Raw genomic sequence first — 17409 nt, forward strand, 5'->3', positions numbered from 1 at the left:
TTGGTTTAATGGATGATTCAATGACTCACTCCTGAAGACAGTCACTTGAGTTTTTCATGAATGAATCGGTGTGTTTCAGTCAATATTTCTGTTTCTGAATAAAACTGAATAATTCAGTAAAGCTATTAATTCAAAAACCTAGACTGTAAAAAAATATGGACGCCGCCCCTTCGCTCTCTTCCATTGGTGAGAAGTGAAGCCGCCAGTGTCCCGATGTGGCGCTGACATCTTGGGGCTTGAATTTGCTCAGTAGCGACTTCGGGACCAGACCTGCGCAGTAGTGAGCAGGAGGTAAAGCCGCGAAATCAAGGCTCCGCCCTCGCTCTCGGTGTGAAAAAATGTATTATAGAAATTTAGATATTAAATTTAAAGCTCCAATCTCCTCAGTCCTCCGAAGATCCCGAAAAAAAAGTCTGTTGGTGCTTCAGTGACTACTTCGCTCAGAGAACCTGTCAATCACAGCTGTCAATCATGATGTCACAGCACCGTTTTTATAGCATCAAATAACTAACTAAAAACAAACTTATTTTAAAAACAAACACTTGAATTTACATCAGCGTGATAAAAACTACAGTAAATGACAGAAACCACCTTTGGAAAAAAGATATTTGAAGTGTAATTAAATTGTTTAGTTGGCCTCAAGTCCGGTTGAATAACACGGGAAGGCGGGGTTTATGACCTATACTAGGACCAGTCACCGGGGGGCGATCGAGATGTTTTGGCTTCACTTTTCAGGGCTTGTGCGGCACGCTTGTTCAAAAACAATAACTAAATCAAAAGACAGCCACTATAGTGTTGTGTGTTCCTGAATTAATTTGAACAAATTGGTTGAGGAAATGATTCAATCACTCATTTATAGGCACCAGGACCCACGAAGTGGGCGGGCATTTAGATTTTCACTTCTCATTCATAAAAATAGTCACTTGATTTGTTTCTGGATGAATCTGTTTCACTCATTCATAAAGACAAATCATTCAATTAATTCCAGAATGATTCTGTATGTTTGAACAAATCAGTTGAATGGATAAATGAATGACTGTGTGAATGATTAATTCAACTGACTCACTCATAAAGACAGTCACTGTATTTTTGTTATTTAATGAACAGTGTTTTTGAACGAATCATTTAAGAGAATGAATCAAATGACTCCCTTTAAAATACAGTAAATTGTCACCACCAATGAGGCAACCTGCATACAGAGCCAAAAAAAAAAAAAAAAAAAAAAAAACCTGTATAATTATTTCAGCATGAACCGTTCTAAAACAAACCACACTCAATTAGATTAATTTTGAATCATTGAAAAGTTTCACAACAGTCATTCATTCGTTCATTTATGTATCTGGAACATAAATGAACATGGTCAAGCCGTATGAGAGCTGAAACAACACAATAAAAGATGCATTTTCAATACATTGTCTTATAATTGTACTTATTTGCATTCTTGTCATATTCAATTCCGATTGCACTCCCACTACTTGAGTAAAATATAATATTAAATTCAGTGGTGGTACTTCGCACTTTTACAAATCAATCTATTATAAGCAATTACGAGAAGTCAGTCAGGCTTTAAATTATGACAGAATTGCACAGAAGAATCTGAAATCTCACAGGATGAGATGTATGATGATTCAGTCAATATCCCATGAACCCTTGGGTCGACAATTTACCGTGGTTAAACTGAATCAAATTAAGTGATCACCACAGATAATTAGACACTAATAAAACGCTTTGCATCCTATTGATCACCAATGCCTTCATAGAAAAATATTGAATCTGCTCCACTCGTTGCTTAACGAATCAATCTCAAACTAATAAGATGCAGCCTCAATTATGGAAGAGAAGTCACACATGAGATTGCTTTCATTTCTCAATTGTTTCTCTTAGACTGTAAATGAAGTAGAATACACATTTCTCAGATGTTTCTCCTGAGAAAACCTGTGCTACGCCAAAGTCTCTATCAAAAGTTGAAAATGTCAATTTGAACTCAAATCTCATCAATCTAAGCTTCTCTCCATATCAATTCAAAGGAATTCTTCAAAGGAATTTTAAGAGAAACATCTTATACTGAAGCGAAACAATCTCCAAGCAACATCTGAGCAATAAACTTTTGCTTTTTTTTCTCAGCATATTGTCACAGCGGTCACTGCCGACTTGAACCTCACCGAGGACCCATATGTAAAACATCAGACCCTCTCGTCCCTTAACGACCCTGTTCCTCATTAGCCCTGCATTTATAATTCACCAGCCGGGATCTAATTGATCACTACAGTAATGGAGAATTGATTGATCTGGCCTGGAAGCGAGTTGTGGGAATCATAACGCCGAGCGCTGAGGTCTCTGATGAGCCCTGAGGTCTCCGATGAGCCCTGAATGACAATGAAGATACCGGAGGGATTTAAAGACACAGAACGCCACGCAAGAACTTCAAGAGCTCATGTGAACTTTAGATAATATGCTTAGTGACACAAGGCTGAAGCATGCAAATGTTTTCAGGGCATTCTGGGTACTGGTTAGACAACCAGACACAATCTGAAGACCATGTGGCAGAAGATCTGTGTAGGCTAAAGCCATCAGCAGGTGTCTGACAAAGAGATGTCATTGATTCATGCCCATTATCAATGTTCTTAGAGTCCTGTGGAGAAAGGAATGGATTGGCTGGCTCAATAAGAACGATCTCAGGCACCAAGTACAAGTGGGCGGGGCTACCGACTGTGAGGGGAGGGCTAAACCAATCAGACACTTGAGAACAGTGCCTACACACAAAATAATTTTTTGAAAACAGATTATTGGAGTACATTTTATATGAAAATACTATTTCAGTTATTCTACTTCAGAATTTTATGTTTAATTCAATGTTACTTATTATAGTAAGTATTTGTGAAATATACCAGTGTGAATTTTCTAGTTTGGGTGAACAGTCTCTTACTTTGAACATTTGAAAATTCAAGATTTCAATTAGTGCTTGTAAAAGTTGTCACGATTATTCTTACAGAATATTCCAAACTGCGTTTTTGCACCCTTGAAGGGCACTTCGGGAAGGGGACGCCATTTGTAGGAGCGTTCCAAACGAAGTGAACAACTGAATCCCTTTTACAAAGGGCCCTTCCACAGGTCCGTTAGCGAAGGGAACGTGCGGTGGTCACTTCAAGGAAGTAATTTAATTTTTTTATGGTGTTGTTCTGCCCTTTGGAGTGAGATGGGCATAGGGATGCTCACTCCCGATTGGAATTTTCCCTTAGTTTCACCCTCATGGACATTTAGTTTGTATCCTTCAATCACATGTCTCATTTGTTCTCAGTTTCCCACCACTTGTTTGTCTCCTAGGTAACTAATTGCGTTCTAGTTTGTTTCCATGGTTACTCATCAGTTCCCTGGTTTGTATCACCTGTGTTACAGTTTTTTTTATTCGCTTTGGTACTATTTTCACAAGTAAGGTGTACATTTTCAAAACTCTTAGTGCTAATATCACAACAGATGCACAAAAGTGCACTTTTTTCAAACATTTCATTATGTTTTCAATTGTGTAAGTACAATACACAAAATCACAAAGTATCCTTTTCACAACACAAAATAAGTGTTTCATCTACATAAATGTTTCATTCACAGTAACTGCCTTTCATAAAGCTCTTACTATCAAACTTTTGATTTGCATCTCTTCTTGTTCAGTTTACTACATTTGTCTATGATTTAATCCAACTGATCTTAATGGTTAATCAATTAATCATTTGGTACACCTATAGATTTCTATAGATATTGATTCTATATACAGTTTCTATAAAACTTGTTTGCTATTTATTTCTGATATGGATAACCAAATGTAATGAATTATTTTTACATAAGTGATTTATAGATAATAACCACCTTTGAACAAGTGTGTGCACACGCATGTGTGTGTGTGTGTGTGAGAGAGAAAGATACAGAGAAATTTGCCATTTGTGCAAATACTGTGAAGCAGAATAGAGTATAAGGGAGAGGAAACCGTCAATGCCTGTAAAACATCAGATTGATCAGAAAAACATCAGTAGAAGGGAGACAGACGGCATCAAATACAGCATTTTACATTACAGTATGTATGCCATGTGATACTGTAAACATGGTAGAGACATGGTTGTTACATTACTGTAACTCAACCTTCATCTGTAAAGGCCCACTTCAGTATATTCAGTCAAATAGTCAAAATAATTTACTGTATTCATTGCCAGCAAACTCTGTTCTAGCACAAAACCTCATGGCTGTGCTTCATCACAGCTTTTGATAACACACTGGATAGATACTATTACAAACATTATGGATTAAATTACATAAGTTAGGTTATGCACGTGTATTTTCTAATGTGGCAACTATAGCCTGTATTACTGTAATTAATTCAGCAACAACTGTGATTTGAAACATGTATCTTGCATTGTTTGCTGTTGAATGGATTGTTAAAAGTACTAAATTGAAAGAAGATCATACTGTTGTGTTTCTGTGATTAAACCAAATGTTCTCATTACATATTACAATAATCTTGTGTTTGAAACAATGATTATGTGGACTGAAATGAGTATAACTGTAATGAAAGCATGAGATCAGGTTTTGAAAGAATGACTAGCTGTGTTACAAGTGTGATCAGTTTGGATTTTGAGTTTTGAAAATGTACACCGACCTTACTTGTGAAAATAGTACCAAAGCGAATTAAAAAAACTGTAATTCAATTATCTTTGTTTTCACTTAGTATATATATGCCTGTGTTTTAGTTCTCATTTGTTGGTTCTTGTTAATGCTTATATTCAGTTTGGTGTAGTTCTCCTTTGGTTAATAAAGTCTGTTTACTTTTATCTTTGTCTCTGCGTCATATACACCACACTCAGCCAAAGTGTGACAAAAGTAACTTTTGAAAAGGAATTTGTTGCCTTCCAACACAATTGCGTATTTCTGGGTATGAGATTTGAGACTTAAGCCATGTCCATATTTGGTGCTATTTTGAAGTGAACTGTTCCAAAACCTAGAGAGCTGCCAACCTAGGTAGTATTTTAAGAAATCATAGGCATGCTGCTAATAAACTGGCTGCACAATAAAAAATACTTTTGATGCCTCCTTAGAAAGCATTTTTGCGATTAAAAACTGTGAAAATACATGTTTTTGTAAAGTTTAACTTCTTAAGTTGAGCACTGCATTTTTAGAAGACAATGAGATGCACAAGACTGCAAAAGTTGCGAGTACAACGGTCAAATCATCTAGTACGTTTACATAGAAAAGCAATGGCAGATTCATATGTAAACTTCGCTAAGGCGGTGATCCCAGAATGCACTGTGGAAAAAAATTACTAATCCAAGACGGCAAACAAGAATCATAGGTGTGATTGGCAAAGGACAAAAAAGCAGGAAAATATGGCGCACCTACCATGACCTTTTTTTCTTTCTTTCTTTCTTTCTTTCTTTCTTTCTTTCTTTCTTTCTTTCTTTCGTTGCGGTTCAGGGCTTCCGTAGGCTATTCTGATCATGCTATGACATTTTCTCGTTGTGCAGCTGGCTCTAGAGGCAGTATTTTCTAACCATGTCGGGGAGTTTTATGCGAATGCGTTTTAGAATAATGTCACTTGCCAGGTCATGTAAGGGGTATAGACTACAGAATTTATTATACTTGTCAAAACGAAAATAGGAACTCCACTATGTCTCTCTTTACATTTATTTTGTCCCATTGTCGGCTTCAGCTAAGAAAATAAATAGTTCACCCCTCACGTCCAAAATTCTTAGCACACTTTAGATAACCTTCCGCAACGAGTGCAGGCTCTTTGGTGGAGCTCTGCTTTGAATGAAGTTCCATCGTGACAAATAAATGGACTACTTGCGGTGTGACATGAAGACATGAATCAGAGGCACAAAAAACGTTGACAGCGGTGAGCGGTCATTATGTTTACCAATACTAGAACCCTACTTTGTGCGCGACCCGCAAAAAAAAAAAAAGCGGATTTGCATGATTTACGAGAGCATCATTTTCAGGTCGGAAAAGCCGGATTTCCGGATTATCCAGAAGAATCACACCCCTGAAGAATGTTGATTATGAAAACGTATTTATTTGTAACATTGAAAAGTTTATCATTTTAAATCAACAACTATGATTATTGGACAAAATGGAGCTGCAATAATATAAAACATAAATATTAGATGAAAAACTAATTGAAATTAGAACTATTGCCTTGGCAACTCACTAAAATTAAGTTAACTAAAATTACTCAAACTAAAATAAAAAGTAAAAATGTTTGCAAAAAGGGATAAAAATAATAAAAACTCAAAATTGTGAAAACTGAAATAAATTAAAAAGCAAATAGAAATATAAAAAAAATTACTTAAACTACAATTTAAACCTAAAACTAAAAGCCTATTCAAAATTAATAAATATAATAACATAAATACTAAAATAACACCTCTCACTAGGTTTTGTCTTTTGAAAAAGAGCTGAATTCTCCCAAATTGTATAATTTGTAAGTTTCACTTCAAGCTGAACAAATGAACCCAAAATGATTCACTATTGAAATGCATCTTAATTACAGGCCTGTTTGAAGAACGTTCAAACGTATTGAGTTGTACGAGCTCCAGTGAGTTTAATACGTCTCGGAGCAGTTTGCCAATATATATATTCATTAATTATAACTGCGGATAATTTAACTCTGATTGAATCTGCTTTGCTGAAGGAGATCGTTATCATAAAGACGCAAATTAGCCACAGATTGGCCACTGATATCAATCCACATCTGCTCAAATCTGCACTTTCTGTAACATAACGGTGTGTGATCAGTAAAGGAGAGCATGAGCGTGTTAGCAGCAGGTTACGGGCTCGACGAGCAGCAGGGGTCATGTCAGCTCAAAAGGACACGATCACCATCTGACCTCTTGGCCAAGACGCCAGCGTTACCATTTTCCCTCTGACATAGTGAAGATGAAATATCACCTCCCATCAAACGCCGCATACAAATGAGAGAAAGAGAGACTAAAAGGAAACTGCACGATTCTGTGGAATTACAGTCGGATCATTTTGGAAAAGCATGCTAGCATACTATTGTATCCCACAATGCAATGTGCTCAACATGATTTTTTAAATATTTTAAAAAAAAATCTTAATTAAATAAAAAATTACAAAATCTTTTTTAAAACTGGATTAAATTACGCTACATTTATTTAATATATTTAACTGAATTATGCAACGTAATGAGGTCATGTGACAACACTAGCATACGACCATTTATCATTGAATATTTACTGTTTAACATGCTATTCATAAAAAAATACAAAAATAGTGCACAATAATGAGTATAAACTGCACATTTTGCCATAAAACGAAAAAGCAGATTGCAGATGCAGAAATTAAAGTTCCTTCTATTTGACGGGGGGAAAAACAAAATAAACAAGAATAAGTAATACTGATCTTTTTCATGGTTCTGTGCTGCAGGTCTGAGGGGAAAAAAAACCCTTACGGGATTATTTACGGGATTCCAAAAATCTTCTGGATGATTATGATAATACAATGTATTTGAGATTGGCTCTGAAAATACGATGGAATTGTTGACTATGCAAAGCAGGGAATCTTTTCACTCTGTCGCGCATAAAAATGTAAATTTAGGCCAGTTGCAAATACTGTTTATTGAGAAGTGAAAGTAATCGGCTTTGCCTTAAACTCACAAAAGGCCTCCAATTTCCCGACTTGCGTTCCTGTTTGAGAGGGAGGTTAATCGCCCTCTGAAAGAAAAAAAAAAAACTCCAATATGGTCAGAGCAACTTTTCTTCCCCATCGGAAAACAATCGAGTCCATTCACATCAAAGTGCTTCAAGAGAGGGAAAGAAAGAGAGAAATCAAAGGTCTGAAGAAAGACGGCCAGGTTTGATCGAACGGGAACACATACGCGTGAAGTGCTGAGCCCTGTTGAATTGTCCATCAATCACATCTCGTATTCATAAGACCCACATACATCAGTCGGAATGCAACATCTGAAGAGGCGAGAGGAAGCGGAGGACCGGAATGAGCCTAAAAACAGTCTCTGGATCTAAATTAAGCTAAACAACATGGAGAAATGACTAGATTTTTACATATTCTAAAGAAAATGGTGGCAATTGGCTGTTAAAAAGTTAGCACACTGACACTAGAGTGGTTGCTAGGGCGTTGCTATGTTGCCAAGGTGCTCGGAGTGGTTTCAATGCATTGTTATGGGGTTGATCATTTGTTTGTGGGGTTGCTAGGGCGTTGCTATGTTGCCAAGGTGCTCGGAGTGGTATCAATGCATTGTTATGCGGTTGATCATTTGTTTGGCTGGTTGCTAGGGCGTTGCTATGTTGCCAAGGTGCTCGGAGTGGTTTTAATGTATTGTTATGGGGTTGATCATTTGTTTGGGTGGTTGCAAGGGTGTTGCTATGTTGCAGAGTGGTTGCTAAGGTGTTTTGAGTGTTTTAACATGGTGCTATGGTTGCTAGAGAATATTTGGGTGGTTGCCAAGAACTTCAGGGTGGTTGCTTACTGGTCAGAACAGTTGAGTTGCAAACAGGACTACAGTAATTACATACAAAATGCATACTTTAATAGTTCCCTAACACAAAGGGTGAGCACTAGTAATAGAAAAGCTTGACTTGGCAAACAATGCTAAATATGGCACTTTACCAGGACAGAAGGCATACTAAATGTGTCAAGGAGCAGAAAGGACCTCAGTGAAATCACATAATCTTCTAATGCTGAATTCATGAACACTAGAGTGTAATTCTCTAAAGGGACCAGCGCAACACATCACCTTTACAGGAACACCCACACGAGGCGCTGATATTGGGCTGAATATCAAAAAATAAGATGCGTGTGTACGAACAGTCATGAAATCTCTGGTTTAAAGCCATAACGCCGTGAGCGGATACACCCACTCACTCATTCACACATCCGTCTTTCCAAAAACGATATGAGAAAAGAAGGGTACTAGCAGACAACAGCACATTTGAGACCCTCGCACACATTTCTCTCATGGTGGGAGGAAATTAAAAACAGAAATGATAATTTCCAGCCTAGACTCATGACACAAACGGTCTAGTAATATATTTTGTTCATTTATATTTATGAATCAATTACTACTGATTTTAAGAATCAAATACTTACTGATTTTCATAAATGTTTGAATTTAACATGCATAATGCAACATGTTCATTATCAATAAGCAAGCTAATTAATGTGACAAATCAATCACAAATTGTAATTTGACATGCAAATGTTAATATAATAATAATAACACAGGGCTGTTGATTTTCCATGTTAATTTAATGCAATAAGAAATATGCAGTTAATCATTTCTCTGATTAAAATTGCGTAACAAAAAATGTTCTTCCCAATTTTCCTGAAAAACAATAGCTGACCAACAATAACAATATGTTGACATTTGGTAGTATCATTTAACAATTCTGGTCAGCCACAATAATGTCATTAAGTCTTCACTTAGAAGCTTTTCTCAGCACAGATTAATATACACAGTTAATTAGAGTAAATAACTGGAATATTACGTAATTAATTTGATTTCAACTAAGGACAAACCTAATGGTGCACTAAAAGCAGGGTTTTTCATTAAAAATATAACAAAATCATGCAGCCATCCATAATATGTAAAGACAACCAAGGCTTTTTCCAGAAACCCACAACATGAGGTTAAAATGGTCACGAGAGACGTTTTGGTGGTGCGTTAGAAATTGCTAGAGTGGCATTGAGAGACCTTCTATAGCCTGTTAATCTGGGATAAAGGTAAAACGTGTAGTGGAAATACTGAATTGAACCGCACAGGGTGTATATTTTCTAGTGAATGAAGTTTCTGTCCTTCTAGGGGATTTGAGCCTTAAGTGAAGTTTGTTTTCATGGTAACTATTTTGAAGAAACTTTCTGCGGACGTACTGCAGGGAATTCTGTGCTCTGGAAGTTCAAACTCTTTATCACAGAAGCAGCGGACTGAGGCGTCGAGATGAGACGGATGCATTTATATTAACAATCAACAACAAACGCCTGAACTCAGACTGAACTCGGGTCTGTTTATAGGTCGCCGTGTTCTCTCGCTCAAGGAACCTGCACTAAACAACCCTTCTGGTGTTGTGTGGCTTCTTATAATGAGAGAGTAATTAAAGTGCACCGGACGTTTTTTACAAGAAGGTACAAGAACTACCAAGAGATACATGACATAGCCTAGCACTTGAATGTTTTTAGACGAAAGCAAAAGAAAATATGGAAAAATGGAGAGAAAGAGAGACAGAAAGAGGGACAGACCTGTATAGGGAGGGACGGACAAACAGATAGACTGGATGGACGGATGGATGGACGGATGGATGGACAGATAGATAGATAGATAGATAGATAGATAGATAGATAGATAGATAGATAGATAGATAGATAGATAGATAGATAGATAGATAGATAGATAGATAGATAGATAGATAGATAGATAGATAGATAGATAGATAGATAGATAGATAGATAGATACGGATAGAGACGGATAGAGACGGATAAATAAAAAGGGTGGGTAAAGATACAGCACTAGGCAGAAGAACAGATAGACAGACAGTTGGAGGGATAGACGTAGGGACAGACAGATGGAGAGATGGACAGGTGAAGGGATAGACTGATATAGGGACAGATAGATGGATAGATAGATGGACGAAGGGACAGATATAGGATAGGAACATATAGACAGATGGACAGATAGACATACTGAGGGATAGATATATTGGGAGGGAATAAAGGATATTGGGAGGATGAATAGATAGAAGGAGGGGTAGACAGGATGGATGGATGGATAGATATTAGAGCAGATAGACTGAAGGATAGACAGACAGACAGACAGCATGTGCTTTGTCGTTAATCTTAAACACACACACACATACACACACTTAGCTATCTTAATGGAGACATTGCATAGTCAGCTAGTTATAAATACTATAACCTAAATCAAACCTACACATAAATCCTATCCCTACCAAAAAAAAAAAAAAAAAAAATGTACTTCATTTTTAAGCAAACGAAGACATCCCCAAAAGGAGGTTTGGGAATTTTTGTCAGGTTTTTCTCACTTCTGTAAACAAATTTGTCCCCAAAATATGGTCAAGTAGGTGCACACACACATACACGCGTGCATGCGCACGCACACACACACACACACACACACACACGTGTCAAGTAAAGGTAGTTTAGCTGCTTCATTGCTCATGTGTGTCTCATCATACAGTGTTATTGCTCTCTGCTGAGCTGTTCAGCATCAGCACAAACACACACTCACATCAGCACAACGCAGCTCGTATACATGTGTGCGCTCACACACAGCAGCTGGGGCTTATGGGTCCACTGAGGGAAACGCCACAAACCCTCACCAACATGTCAAGCGTACTACAGCCCTGTCCTGCAGCTCATAGCTGGACCGTCACATGATTCTCGAAGAGGACGAGGTCATCAAAGCAGGTTTAGGTTCTTATAAGGATCTCAAACACACACACCATTGAAAATGAGCACTTTGTGCATCTGAAATCTGTTATTACATTAGAAACGGCAATTAATTTACTTAAAAGGATGTTCCTGCCTGCATAAAGTTCGTTAGATATCTGTCATTATGTGCGTTAATATATAAATTAACCATCAGCTCAAACGAGTTAGAAAAACAAATTGTTTAGCTGTTTTTTTATGTACAAAAAAAAAAGAAAAAGTCATGCACATCATGTAAGAAAAAATACATTTCTCGTAAATAAACTATATACTGGAGTAAGTGTGGCTGAAATGTGTGAGAGTTGAACATTCAGTCAAAACTACTCTGAGAAACTTGTTTCATTCCAAGCAAATATGTTCTGACTTTTTTTGCACTAGAGATGTTTTTGCTTTTCTAGTGGGATTTTTCTAAGCGTTAAATTACGAGCGAAGAAAGCTGAGTTTGTAAGTTTCTACTTTTTTACGTTAACGCTCAGACACTGAGAGGCCGAACACAAACTCTCTCACACTGGAAGTTGTTTTAAATCAATCGCAATATCGTTTAGATCTTCTGCAGTACTTGGAAATGTCAGTGTTCATATCTCGTCAGCGTAACACTAATTAATTGCCTCTTATCAATAATCAATACGGTCCTCGCACAGCTCTTTAAACTGATCTATGAAGACAACACACCTTAAAAATCTTTCCATTAGAGTTATTCATGATAACCAGGATGGTAAGAACTTAAACTAGCAATCTCAATGCTTGAGCACTAACTAAAATAAATAAGTAATTTTATAAACGGTCTTTCAATTTTGGAATGGAATCAAAAGTGCTACATTGTGCTACAAAACAAATGGGCATTTCACAAAATCTATTCAAGGCAGTCGACTTTACAGGAGACGATAGATCTCAAAGAGTTAAAGGGATAGTTCACCCAAAAATAAATATTATCCGATAATTTACTCACCCTCAAGCCATCGTAGGTGAATATGACATTCTTCTTTGAGTCGAACACAATCTGAATTATATTAAAAAAATATCCTGGCTGGATGACTCCAGGGGTTAATAAAGGCCTTCTGAAGCGAAGCGATGCGTTTTTGTAAGAAAAATATCCATCTTTACAACTTTATAAATTATAATCACTGAATTTCAGGGTCTAGAAGTCTAAGGGGCTGTTTACAAGACATGACGACAGCGTTTTGGGTCCCTGAAAACGCACATTTTGAAAACGGGTTTCAAAACGCAAGTTTTTGAAAACGGTCTCCATGTAAACAACAAAAACGCGAATCTCTGAAGACGATGATGTCATGCACGTGCGTATTACGTGTTCAGTCTATAGTGTTTCATCGCCATCTAATGGCCTGGCAGCAGAATACAGCGTTTTTAGTCGTTTTCGTGGATCCGTGTGAATGGGGATTGTTTTGACAATGGTGTCGTCTGTACGCGGAAAACTCAAAGGAAAAACTTCTCCGTTTTAAGCATATCGTTGTCTCGTAAACGTACCCTCAATCGAGGAGGATCCTGAGTTTGTTGCCCAGCCCTATTAGTTTGAGCCGCGTGAGGCATCTACTCTCACCTAAGCTTACGCTACTCCTACATCCTATGTCATGTGTCAGGTCAGAGGTCACCCTTTCCAGTAACTCACATACCACCCTTAAAGTTATAAATATGGATATTTTTCTTACAAAAACGCATCGCTTCGCTTCAGAAGGCCTATATTAACCCCCTGGAGCCATATGGATTACTTTTATGATGGATGGATGCGCTTTATATGCCATGATTGTATAAAGCTTGGAAGAGACAGGATATTTTATTATATAATTCTGATTGTGTTCAACTGAAAAAAGAAAGTCATATACACCTAGGATGGCTTGAGGGAGAGTAAATTATGGGCTAATTTTTGGGTGAACTATCCTTTTAAATTGAGCAAACAATGCTAAGTTGGTAAATTTCCACTATTACATTAAAGCTCAGATGTTGAGAGACAAAATAATCAAACACTAACTCAAATTGTGATATCGTTATCGTGAAATGTGAGTGTTCATCTCTCGTCAGCGTAACATTAACATAAGTAAAGAAAATTATATAAAGGCTGTTTCAAATAGATCAACAATTGTGGATCAGTGTGCTACTACAAAACATATTGCCATTTTGCCAAATCCACTCAAAATATAGGATTTTACAGGTGCAAAGACAAATACTTGTGCTCTTCATGTAAAAAAACAAAACAAAAAATGCAAAAAAGCTTCCCCTCTCCGGATGTTATCAATCACATACAGCAAGATGATGAATAAACCCATTTCAGAAACCTTATCCTAGAATCACCAGGGGAATAAAAGAATCTTTTAAGTGAGGCCTCTTCACGGTATTATCAGAGGATCAGATCGATACGACCCCACGGGTAAAAATAATCTCTCGCCATCTCTACCAGGCAGCAAATCTCGCTTCAGAATGACTGTACGAACTCAACGCGTGACCTAAAGATGACAAGTCCACTTCGCTCTGGAACACGTTGCCTTTGGTGTATAAGTTACATGGAGGACAAAATGCAAAGTACCTAGAAAACACATAAATACAATTTCCCCATCATTCCAGTGTCCACCGATCGGATTTCGTCCTTCAGAACACCTGAAACAGAGATTGCGTTCATGCTCACCACTGTGAAGTCTTCTGCGCTGCATTCGGCTCCTCTGAAGTAGCAGGACAGGAGCATTTCCTTAATGTCGTGGCCCGTTCGATCGTAGAACTCGCGCATGTTGAAGGGACGAGGCTTGAAGCTGGAGAAGTCCGCCTTATCTTTCAGGGTCATCATGACGCTCTCCTCCACCATGTGTGTATCCCGGATCTCATACCTGATAAGATAAGACGTTTCAATCAGAAAATCTTGTTGAGTTTAGTGCATTGAATGCTCAATGGCAATGGCTTTAGAAAAAAAGTACCATGGTATTACAATGGTAAAGCCATCATGGTTTATAGCACTCCTACTTTCCTGCCCTTAACCGTGATGAAAAGAAACAAAAAAAAAATAAAAAGTTAAAACTGCTGACAGACAAACTTCCACAATTGACAGAATGTGATGAGAATCAGAAAAAATCAGTTTTTTTTCTCGAATGCAAAATGTATTTAAGTTAACACATATGCAGGAATTTGTTTAATTTATGTTTGTTTTAAAATATAAATATGCAGCTGCATGAATAATTTCATGTCACTGTGGGTTTCTGGCCACGTATTCAGTGTTTGACAGTGAATTTGTATCAATAAGTTAAATACTAGCGAATATCAATATATTTTGAATATGACTACATACAAATAGCATACAGCATATCATCTTATTATTTACAAGAGAATTTTACATCCTGACAATTACAGTCCAGTCTTGAAAGGACGTGGTATTATTTACAGCACTAAAATCTCCTTATAACAACATATGCTCAACTTACGTGAGATCTTAAACCGTGAGGAGAATGTTTAATTCTAAGAGCACTACAAACGGCATTTTCAACATCTGTAGCCAACATCGACGTGTCACTTCACCGAAGTAGAGAAAGACATTACCACCAGACTACAAGAAGGTTGTGTAAAATAATCGCGGTGAACAAGCCCTCTCGGGTGTTGTGTTACCTCAGGAGTGGTTGCTAGGCACTTACAGATAAACGAAAGGATGTTACGCATGCGCAGTCAACAAAATGAAACAACTTTTTATTCCCATTAAGTTACATAAAAAATAAAATAAAAAATTGTTTCGTTCTAAAATTTGTCCTGCTCGCCATACTATGGAAGCTTGTTTCCGCCACGAAAAAAAAAAAAAAAAAAAAATTTAACTGCGTCTTTTATCACACAATTCTTTTGTTCTCAGAATTGTGAGATATAAAATCTGAGTTATAATTTCAGAAATGCGCGATATAAAGTCAGAATTTGAAAAATTAAAGAGGTAAACTTGCATTTTTTTTTCTCACAAATTTCGATTTTATAACTTTTTTTTATCATTTATTGCGATTCTGAGAAGAAAAAAAGTCAGAATTGTGAGATAAAAAGTCGCATTTATCGTTTTTTTTCTTTTCTTTTTTCAGTGGCAGAAACAAGCTTCCATACCAAACACTATACTGCAATATCACAGTCAGTCTCCCAATTAAGACAGATTGCTGCTTCCTCAAAGAACAGCATTACCGCATGCTAACATCCTTTCACCTTGTGAGATGAATTAAAAGACATAAATATTGCACTGAAAATCAGTTAACTGACATGATGCAACAGATTCGAAAAGTAATATTTTGAATATAAGAATTGAATTCACTAAGTAAAACATATGCTACTTTTATTTTTAGTCGTTGAAACATGTAACTACAGCATAAGGTGTTGTGAATGAGTGAGTGCATCTAAAAACAGCCGTTTAAAGGAGCAGGTTTCATTTCCTTCAGACCCTTCTGTTGCTCTTTCCTCGAACCTCTCGCCACAAAGACGAGCTGTCAGGCAGGTTTCCTCTCGCTGCTGGAGCACAAAGTAAAAGATTAATGGAGGTGGTGAGACAGAAGGACAGACGGGCTCGAGAGAGACAGGCATGACAGCACACACAGCAAGTGTCACCATCTCACTCCCAGGCCATTATCCTCTTAGTCCGTGCCGCTGTCAGTTCAGAGTCCACACTGACCATCAGGACAAGAGCACTTGACGGGCTTCTATTGTACGCTTGCAATGCTCACAGACCTCAGACCGGGTGCATTTTTGTTTTACAATCACACTATGGTTATATTTATACATTTTAAAAGTGACAAATGTGCAATTTGTACATAAATTAGAGTCTCAAGTGTTGGATGTTGGTGAAGTTCCTCGTTCCTGACTAAATCATTGGTTAACCTATGCAATAGCAGTGGGCGATATACCGGTAGACACGATTAACCGGTAGAAATGTATCAACCAGTAGAGATTTTGGACGGTTACGCTCACGTGACGTTGCTGTGCTGTGCAGTCACCAAAGCATAGGAAAAAAAAGAAGAAAAAAAACTAAAGCACAAAAGCGTTTGCAGTTGCGGTTTAAAAAAACAAGTGATTTTGAAACGTTGAAGTGCAATTAGCAGCAAAGAACTAATTTCAATATATGCTCACGTCCTCTGAGAAACTGAGTGCTTTTTGCCAAAGTGACCATGTCTTTGCAAGTAAACACAGTAATTTATGTAAAATTTAGAAAGAAAACGCACGAGTATATTGGATCCGTACAGTCGGTCTTAAAGTGACAGCATCCAAATTGACCTGCTGTCATTAACACACAAATAAAAAAAATAAAAAACAGCTCTTGACTGAATCACTTGTAACTTTAATAAGAATGCATGTATATTTTATTACACAGTTTTTATACATTTAATTACTTTATATATTTTATGTAGTACAGTATTTCTAGTGCTTGAAATGTTTCCAAGTAGGTCTATTTCATTAGTGTCTTTGTTCTATTGTAGGCCTAGTTTGTTTTCTTTGCTCTTTCTTTATCACTGTTTACTTGTCTTGAGTGAGCGTGAGGGTTTTTGTAGGCTAGTATTAGTTTTTTTAACTATATTGAAAATGGTGATACGAATTATAAAATTTCAATGGTATCAAAAATATTGATTTAAAAAACCTTATTTAAAGCAAAAATAACTATATATTGTGATATATGCTGTTATCGTGAAATAATATTGCTCATATCGTGATATAAGATTTTGGTCATAACACCCACCCCTACGCTAGACCTAGGACTAATAACGAAATAAATAAATAAATCATAAAATTACAAATTAATTGTTGAATAATACAATTTAAATAATATTTATATTTATAATTACATAATCATAACAAAACAGAATAAAATAATTAATAATTATTCATATATTCATATTAATTATATTCATACTTTAAAATATTAATTAATAATTAGTTAAATAATGAAATTAAGTTCATGGTTCTCAGATGTTGGTTAATGGTCACATGACATTCTC

The 17409-nt window shown here is 36.7% G+C and overlaps 1 protein-coding gene across 3 annotated transcripts in view; it reads right to left on the bottom strand.

Moving 5' to 3' along the window:
* The window catches only part of asic1b (acid-sensing (proton-gated) ion channel 1b), a 204435-nt gene that overhangs the window by 170572 nt on the left and 16454 nt on the right, over positions 1–17409 (bottom strand). For 2 of the 3 annotated variants that reach the window (XM_082139095.1, XM_082139096.1), the window contains exon 2: positions 14100–14295. In XM_082139095.1, the coding sequence (XP_081995221.1) occupies positions 14100–14295 (196 nt within the window). Of the gene's footprint in view, positions 1–14099; positions 14296–14382; positions 14438–15863; positions 16523–17409 lie in introns of those variants that run through there. The other variant, XM_082139097.1, reaches the window with a different exon arrangement.

Source organism: Leuciscus leuciscus (genome assembly GCF_965113295.1).
Source record: "Leuciscus leuciscus genome assembly, chromosome: 15".
Classification (NCBI taxonomy): Eukaryota; Metazoa; Chordata; class Actinopteri; order Cypriniformes; family Leuciscidae; genus Leuciscus; species Leuciscus leuciscus.